This window comes from Sinocyclocheilus rhinocerous, unplaced genomic scaffold, assembly GCF_001515625.1.
Source record: "Sinocyclocheilus rhinocerous isolate Xijiao unplaced genomic scaffold, SAMN03320098_v1.1 scaffold1464, whole genome shotgun sequence".
Lineage (NCBI taxonomy): Eukaryota > Metazoa > Chordata > Actinopteri > Cypriniformes > Cyprinidae > Sinocyclocheilus > Sinocyclocheilus rhinocerous.
In genome coordinates this window covers 344,832-354,912 of record NW_015643188.1, presented here as the reverse complement: position 1 = coordinate 354,912, position 10,081 = coordinate 344,832, and the positions used below count along the sequence as shown (strand labels likewise).

The window sequence follows — 10,081 nt, the reverse complement described above, 5'->3', positions numbered from 1 at the left end:
TGAATAAATGTAGTACAGTAGCATGTGTGCGATACAGTTTTGCATGTGTATAAGCCTATTTACAAACCTGTTGTTCAACAAAAATATCATTTATTGACATGCTTTTTCTCCAAATTAACTTAATAACATAGTCGAGTGTTTGAAATAACTTCTTTTTGTGACCAGACGTGGTTTCATATTACAGAATGATAGTATTATATACAGTGATAAAGGCTATCGATTAGCATTGCATTATAAATATACTTTTCTTACACAAAATATATGGTTTATCTGTGTTCTTCAAGCAATCTTGGGTATTTTTTATATTTCGTATGTTTATTGTCTTTAAGTTTCATCAGTTAAAATTTCTCTATCTCCGTTGTGCGTTTTATTCAGCGATAACTGGATACTTTGTCCATATTAGGGATTTCATGGAGTGTCGTTAGTGCTATTACTTCTGCGATGCATATGTGTAGTTTCTGCGCAAGGGCGCCCTCTGGCTTCCAGTGTGAATTAAACAGTCATTACATTACGTGTGTACTCAGTAATGCTCACAACACCCTATTTTGGGTAAAAATAGGAAAGATAATACTTTTCTCTAAAGAAACAGGATTCCCTGAATTATCGTCATTGATATCATTATTGCAATAAATACCAGAAATATCGTGATATATTTTTAAGCCCATATCGCCCATCCCTAGTTCCCAACTTGACTGAATGGGAAGTCCCTCCTTAATATAATAGTTGGTTGGGTTCCCCATTTCCCCCAAGTTATTTTAGCTGTCCAGGTGTCATTGCTGTTGGTGTTTGCCACTATTTTTGGTGCTCTTTTCACCAGGTGAACAGGCAATGCACCGAGGCATAGTGGGTATTTCGTTCCCAATAGTGTCCACTAGAGGACGCAGTGCGAGTTCCCTTGGAGGGGAACGATCTCCTTCAAACAAAAAATTTGATGACGCCCTCCATATATGTAAGGTGTTTCTTCATAATAATTTGTAAACTTTTACTAGCAATTTCCGAGTTAAAATTGTTTCAAAGTAAATGCAACACCAAATGTTTTTGTAATGTCTTACAAGAAAATGTTTTGTTGTTTATTATTAGTCAGAGTATTCTTAATTAATAGGAGAGACATACATTTCAGTCATAAACAAAAAAGTGGTTTCATATTCAACATAGTATACTCAATTGCAGTTTTGTTGCTGTTGCTTAGTCATTAAAATTACAGGACTTATTTTGGATCCTTTCAGTTTGTGTGACTGATAGCGTGTGATGAATCTCCCAGAGGTTTGCTGAAAATCAGCACTGACATCTTGACTCGTGCTTGAAGTCCAGTCATTCTCTCAGATATGAAGAGCTTCAGAGGAAAAACTCAGGTCAGAACTGCCTTCTGTGAAGCTGAACTGTCCTTACACTCGAGAAGCTCAACGCCAACACTGTTCTGACTCACATACAGGTAAAGGCTAATATCAGCACAGAACAGCGTTTGCTCACTTCAGAACTGATAAATGGTATATTTTGCTGTGGTAAACTGTCTGACACACGCTGAGATATAGTCCTATAATTTACGTAAATCACAGTCTATTCCGATCCATTAGGCCCTGAGAGAATTCATTGTTAAAGAGGGTTCTGTGACATTAGATTTATATTAAATTGATGCTTTCAGCAGGACGCCGGCTGAGGCTCTGACTTTATTTGCTTCTATTTACACATAGCTTGCACTATACAACTCTTTTATTTCTGCATGGTATGATTCATTAGTAACAAAACACCTAAAGCAATAAATAAAATACAAAAAAAATAATATAACCTAATATAATTTTTGAACAGGGCCAACAATATTTTAAATGTGATATTTGAACATTTTTGAAACACTTTTGTCTCCCAAAATCAAAGCAAATATATGCAGAAACATGTAAACAAACAAATAAATAAATGAAAGCAGTTTTTTTCCTTAAATCAAATAATTTGACCTTTGTATGACAACTAAATTTTTTTTATTTATTTTTTTTTATTCACTATTTAATTAATTAATTAATTTTATACTTGCGTGTATTGAAGGAAATGAAACTTGGTTACACAAAAATGTTTTAAAAGATTTTTCTTTTTCTTCAACACATACACTCTTTGTCATTGACTCCTTTTTAATTCTCTGAGACGCAGCAATATTTTAAATGTAATAAATAAAACTGCTTTACAAGTATTTAAGTATTTGAAGCAGACTGTTTAAGTACTGCTTTCAGAATAGCCACAATATGTAATAATTGAAGATGCAGGAAGATGCAGAATGCAGAAACCTGCGGGCTGCAGATTCAGTTCATATGAATTAGTTATGAACGAGGTAATATTGATGTATTATGGCAGAGATGAACCTTCACTGCACAGAACAGAACAGATGAGATACAGTGGCGTACACTGAAACAGAATAATAGAAATTACAGTGCTATGGCATGCAAGAAATGAAGTCCCATTTTATAGTGATAAATAAATGAATAAATAATGATCTGCATTATTTAGAATAATGTCTGCAACCTATAAATCACAATCATATTCCATTATGTAGGGATTCAAGTTAACCCCCCCCCAGGACACAAAAAAAGGAAAGAAAAAAAAAAGAAGTATTTAGCAGACAATATAGATTTGAACAAAGATAGTACATTTATGATGATGCATTTAGTATCTTTGTCAGATTTTTATTAGTGATCAACTGATTATCTTAGTGTTTAACACTGCATTTATTTGATCAAAAATTATGAAATATTATCAACATGTAAAATTGTAATAAAAGTTTTCTAGGTGAATATTATGTTCAAATGTAATGTATTGCTGTGATGTACTGCATCATTACTCCAGTCTTCAGTGTCACATTTGATCTGTCACTTTTAATCAATTTAATGCGTCCTTGATTAATAAAAGTATTGATTTTGTCCCACGAAAAAAAAAACTTCCCCAGAATGTTTGAACTTTTTTATATATTTAAAGTGAGATTATATTTGATCTTTCTTTAGTGCTGTATGGTATGAAATCATTTATGATTTGGTTGGCATTAAACACTGTGTCTTGTGTGCAGGCTGATGTATTTCTTTTTTAATTAATTTCTGATTGATGTATTGTTGCAGAGGGAGGTATGGTTGTGATGCTGCTCCTCTGATGGTAATAATCACGTTCTCCTCCCGCTGGCTCCTCAGAAATGGCCCATTAAGTATGCTAATAGATCGCAGTGGTTCTGATGGGCTAATTTATTTCTCATTTCACAATATGGCACAGCTTGGAAAAAGGGTGTAGTGCTTTCAGTGTTGTTTAGAGGAGGAACATGCTGTCGTTCAGTGAATATAGAGCTGAACATGTGAAGTGCTTGTTCAGGATTCGAACTGCTCTTGGGTTTTGCAGAAGTCTAAGCGAGCAGGGTTTTAGCTGCTGAGACGGTCTTTTCTCTGTCGGTCGTTGCTTTGATTAGTGAGTCTCGGTCATTAGTGCTGCTGTCGAGCTGAAGCTCTGCTAAAATGGCCTTTGATTCCTCCTGAAGAGCGCCAGCTCATCTCTGTTTGATGTGACGGGACAGAAGAGCCACTGAAGAAACCGGCATTAAACAGCAAATCAGCACAGTTCTTTCTCTTCTCATGCACAGGGCTTTCAGTTTGCTCTGAAATGATTCCCTGTTTAGCAGAAGCTGCATAAATCACAGCATCTAGAAAAGCTCAGAATAAAAACAAATACTGGATTCAATCCTTTGACATCACTGTCCGTTCACTGCTCATACTCGCTGATGTTCCTGCTGCTGTTTTCACACCAAAGATAGCAATAAAGAATGACTTTTGTTATCTGAAACCGGTAGCACGCACTTCGCCACAGGACCTGAAGGAGAACAGCCTGCTGCTCTGATAATGCGGATCAGATTGTGTTTTCTCCGCAAGCTGCATTCATTCAGTTCAAGTAAATTGAGAGTCATGGAATTCAATAGGACAATAGGAACACAACTAATACATTTATGTAAACTTTCATTAATTACTGCTTAATGTAAATAATAAAGTAATAACAGAATAATAAATAAACAACTTATTAAAGGAAGTGGAAAAAGTTTCCCATATCTTCTGTAGTTGACGTCTTGGGCTGTGTGACAGATTTAGACCAGTTTATATGTGTTGGGTAACCACAAAAATTAGAAGTGATAAAATACTTTAGCAATAGTTAAAATGAAACAACACTAAATTACACAAGAACTGGTGTCGTCATCATCAGTCCTCACTATGGAAATGTCAGTCCAGCGCTCTGCTTCATGTCTTTATTGCTATAGGATCCACACCAGTGTTGGGTTTGCTGATCAGATGCACAGGCATGCTTTAACTGAGAGAATCTGAATAACTGATGCTTCTCAGCATATGTTCATATTTCAGGTGATATTATCTGCAGCACATCTGTGAATCAATAATGCATTGGATCTCAGCTCAGACAGACCATAACTACTCAAACTGCACTGTGATGTTGTTTCCACACACAAATATTGTGAAGCACAACAGTTTTCAACATTGATAATAATCAGAAATGTATCTTGAGCAGCAAATCAGCATATTAGAATGATTTCTGAAGATCATGTGACACTGAAGACTGGAGTAATGATGCTGAAAATACAGCTGCGCATCACAGAAATACATTACAGTTTAACAGATATTCACATAGAAAACAGCTGTTTTACATTGTAATAATATTTCATAATTTCTACTGTATTTTCAATCTTATAAATGCAACTTTGGGTGACTAAAACTGACTTAAAAGTGACTATTAAAAACAGATAGATTGACAGACAGACAGACAGATATATAGATAGATAGATAGATAGATCTGTATATTGTGCTTTCATGTATGCATTGCTATGTTTAATGCAATAAATTATTATTGTAATTAACACAATAATATATATTTTATAATAACATTTCCATATAGTAGATAAATCATGTTTTATTGGTCATTACTGCCACATTCTGCCAATAATAGCATTGGCTCAACTAATTTTTAATTGCTACTCATTATAACACAATTACAAAATGAAAATCCCCGTTCAGCAGTTGGAGAGATCCTGCTGTGATGAAAATGAGTCTCTTTGACCGTCGTTTCTTCTCACTGCTTCACTCAGTGTCACCAACGGTATCTGTGACCCTGGACCACAAAACCAGCCATAAGGGTCAATTTTTCGAAATTGAGATTTATGCATCATCTGAAAGCTGAATAAATAATCTTTTCATTGATGTATGGTTTGTTAGGATAGGACAATATTTGAAAATCTGGAATCTGAGGGTGCAAAAAAATCTAAATATTGAGAAAATCATCTTTAAAGTTGTACAAATGAAGTTCTTAGCAATGCATATTACTAATCAAAAATTAAGATTTGATATATTTACGGTAGGAAATGTACAAAATATCTTCATGGAACATGATCTTTACTTAATATCCTAATGATTTTTGGCATAAAAGAAAAATAATAATTTTGACCCATACAATGTATTGTTGGCTATTGCTACAAATATACCCCAGCGCCTTAAGACTGCTTTTGTGCTGCAGGGTCACGTATATGGTTTGATTGCAGAAGAACTGTGAGGTGAAGCCTTCAAAAGCTAATAAAATATTCGTCTGGACTCTGATCACTGCAGGATTCTGAACTGTTTAAAGTTGCACAAAATGTATGAAAGGTTTGCAAATACTGCAGCTGCTGTGGAAAGACAATCTTCTTATTAGTATTAGTTTTCAGTGTATCAGCAGTTCAATGCATCTGTTTTCATTCCAGTTCACCGCTGCTTCATTCATCATTGTTCATGTTTTCTGTGAATGAGATGGCATCGGCTCTCGGTGAAGAGTCCTGGATCTGTGCACGCATTTAGTTGGAAATGGAAATGAACTGATTGCATCTTTTCTTCTTCACGGTTTCTCCACAGATGTCGCTCGTATGAGGACTGCTGTGGGACTCGCTGCTGCGTCCGAGCGCTTTCCATCCAGAGACTCTGGTATTTCTGGTAAGAATGGCCTTTTCTTCTCCTTTTATACATTATTACTTTGTGTTTTATTTTTCATTTACTGTATGATTTACTATTTTCACTCAGTAAATTGCCAGTAAATTTCACAAATAATTATAAAACAGCAAGTTACATGGACTTAAATGTGAAATTTTGAAGTTGAAAAACTGAACTAGTATTTTTGGTAGCACTTTACTTAAAGCCTTTATGTATAATGCATTATAAAAGTAGTTTTAATGCATTAATTATGCATTGTAATGCACCTTATAATGCATTGTATGATCTCATGATTAATTGTAACTATAGTTATAATACTTCAATATTTGTTGTTACACTTTTAAAAAGTATAATGCACATGAAAAACAAACCTACAAATATTATAATGCATTTTAAATTTGATTAGAAAAATCATGAAAAGATATAATGCATTACAATGTACATTATGAATACCTTTACAATGCATTATGCATAAAGGCTTTAAGTAAAGTGTTACCGTATTTTCTTGTAAAACATACTCCAATAATCTTTGGGTCAAATATGAAAAAGGTTTTCAAGCATCAAAACAAAAGTTTAATACAGCTTTAAAATGTAAGGGTTTTCCCTTCATACATTAGAATTTCCTGTTTCATTTGACTTGTTCTGAGCAAAAAAATAATGACATTTTTACCATGATTTTCAAGAAGACACCCACTGAAATGTCATTCAATGTAATAGATCACATACCAAAAAAAGCTACACCAAGAATAATTAGATGACATTAAAATACTGTATTTAAGAATCACAGTTCAGCCCTAAAATACTAATGAATTATCATTCTAAATCTTTGCCACTTTTTAAATCCTTCAAACCACCAAGTTTTACCCATTTGACAGCAAGAATACTTTTAACTTTATACATTTTTCTGTATTGCTTTATTGCATTTAAATGTTCAGTTATTTTTGTTATAAGAAAAAAGTTATTAAACCTGTTCTACTGTATTATGACAGCACTTTTTTAAAAACTAAATTTCAATATCGCGATAATACCGTATACCGTGATAAAAGCATTAGCAATTAATCGCAACATGAAAATTTGATACCGGCATATCCCTAGGTTAGAATAAGTTTTATTTTTTACTTGAATATTTCAGCCATATTCTTTACATTTTATTTTTACTTTTTAAGTTATTTGAAGCTTTTTGTTAATGCTTTTTTTAAGTTTAATTTGATGAAGACAGCAAACTGGGACATCTCATCTTTGACCCATTTTTTATTTAGCACTTCAATAAAACAGTATAGAATTGTAACTTCTGCCGTTTGTGGGTAATGTGCAGCAGCTGGCATGTGATTTGATGGTGGTTGTGTCAGTCGTGTGTGTCTGCTCTCTCATAGGCTGCTGCTGATGATGGGCGTGTTCTTCTGCTGCGGAGCGGGCTTCTTCATTCGCCGGAGGATGTATCCATCAGTGCTCAGCGAGGAGCCCGCCTTCAACGTGTCCTTCACCAGACAACCGGTCAGCTCGCCAGGTCAGCGTCACACCATCACAACATCATCACCATCACCACCATCACAACATCATCACCATCACAACATCACACCATCATCACCATCACAACATCATCACCATCACAACATCATCACCATCATCACCATCACAACATCATCAACATCACACCACCATCACAACATCACACCATCATCACCATCACCACCATCATCAACATCACACCATCATCACCATCACACCATCACCATCACAACATCATCACCATCACCACCATCACAACATCATCACCATCATAACACCATCACAACATCATCAACATCACACCATCATCACCATCACAACATCACCACCATCACAACATCATCACCATCACCACCATCACCATCAACATCACACCATCATCACCATCACACCATCACCATCACAACATCATCACCATCACAACATCACAACATCACCACCATCACAACATCACACCATCATCACCATCATAACACCATCACAACATCATCAACATCATCACCATCACAGCATCATCACCATCACAACATCATCACCATCATCACCATCACAACATCATCAACATCACACCATCACAACATCATCACCATCACAACATCATCACCATCACAACATCATCACCATCACCACCATCACACCATCATCACCATCACAACATCATCACCATCACAACATCACGCCATCACAACATCACACCATCATCCTCATCATCCAAAGCCTAAGTGTATATGGCAAAAAATATTGTCTTTTTTTCTTCCTTTTTCCAGAAGATTTGACCGATTCAAGATCATGATTTTGATGGTTTTTTGTTTTTTTTGTTGTTCTTCTTTTTTTAAGGTTAAAGTAGTCCTCTTATCGTAATTTCAACATGATTCAAGTAACACATTTATTAAAAACTTACAAAACCATCTGATTAAAGAAAGTTATGTTCCAAGTGCAGCATACGAGAAGTTCAACATACTGTAAATGTAAAACAAATTACTTCATATTTCATGCATCTTTTCTGCAAACATATAATAGTAAGGCAAATATTGTACAAACTTGTCTCAAACATATCCTATATGTTCATAAATAATATAAATAAAATTTCTTAGCCAAAACGTAGGCATTCAGTTTTAGGGATCAAATCAAAAAGTCAATTCAAAGTATAAAGTATAAGAAGCAGTATAAGATATATATACAAGTATAATATCAGCAGTTCAGTGATCTAAAAAGTATAAGAGTATAAAAGTATAAGTATATATACTTTTATAAGCGTATAAAAGAGTATAAAAACGCAAACATCAGATATCAGACATACAGTACTGGATCTGCACAGCTTTCTGTTTTCTATTGCTTTTCTGTTTAAAAATGCATTTTATGGACGTGTTTGACCTTTTACATTTGAATTAATTGATAAAAAAAAAGAAAGAAAAAAAATTGTTCCAGCCCTACTATAACATGGGACGGCAGGCCCTGTACCAAAATCCACCGAGCGTCCTGCCTAGACTGGAACTGCATTTTGGCAGATCTTGTGCCATCTTTATTCATAATGCAGTCAAGGAAGAGTAGGGCTAAGAGAGGGGAAATGATATCAGGACATACTCTTATCCTCTGTTCACTGAACCACTGCTTCAGATAGAAAGGAAACAGCACTGCAGCTCATTTTACGACCATAATGTTTACAGCAGTACAGGAGATCCCAGGAGAAGAATGTAGTGTGGCACTTCATTATGTCCAGTAGGAATTGATTGCATTGTGAAAAGTGGGAAAGTTAGATTCTAGAGTTTGCGATCGATTGCGGTGCGATTTCCTCTTGAAACAGCAGGCAGGCACTTGTTAAACTCGAGCAGGCGAAAGGAAAGTCATTACTGAGGAGAAGCAAGTTATTACATTACAGATGAAAGACTACAAGATGAATATTTCTTTCTTCATTAAATGTGAACTGATCAATCATACACGATTAGAGCAGGAACTTCTATTAAGACAGTAAATAAGGTGCACATTGAGTTCATAGGCTATTCTAGTAGACAACGAAAATAAGCACAACCTAAATTGAAGATTAATGTACAGAAGTTTGGGGTTGATAAGATTCTCTTCTGCTCACCAAGGCTGTATTTATTTGATCAAAAATACAGTACAAAAATTGTGAAAAATTATTACAATGTAAAACAGCTGTTTTCTATGTGAATATCTGTTAAACTGTAATTTATTTCTGTGATGCGCAGCTGTATTTTCAGCATCATTACTCCAGTCTTCAGTGTCACATGATCTTCAGAAATCATTCTAATATGCTGATTTGCTGCTCAAGAAACATTTCTGATTATTATCAATGTTGAAAACAGTCGTGCTTTTTAATATTTTTGTGGATACTGTGATACATTTCATTTTATTTACATATAAATATCATGAATTATAAATAACTTCAATATTATGAAACATTATAAATATAAATATAAATCATTCTGCTTTTAATTTTAATAAATAATTTCATATTTCTACTCAATTTTGTGAGTTACCATCAGTCAGTTTTCATTATGATTAATTAATAAAATAAAAAAATTTAAATTAAAAAAAATAAATATATATATATATACATATATATATATATATAT

The 10,081-nt window shown here is 34.3% G+C and overlaps 1 protein-coding gene across 1 annotated transcript in view; it reads left to right on the top strand.

The window, feature by feature from the left end:
* The window catches only part of LOC107757191 (vesicular, overexpressed in cancer, prosurvival protein 1-like), a 44,403-nt gene that overhangs the window by 26,377 nt on the left and 7,945 nt on the right, over window positions 1–10,081 (top strand). The window contains exons 3-4 of the mRNA XM_016574609.1: window positions 5,904–5,981; window positions 7,352–7,485. Coding sequence (XP_016430095.1) covers window positions 5,904–5,981; window positions 7,352–7,485 — 212 coding nt within the window. The remainder of the gene's footprint in view (window positions 1–5,903; window positions 5,982–7,351; window positions 7,486–10,081) is intronic.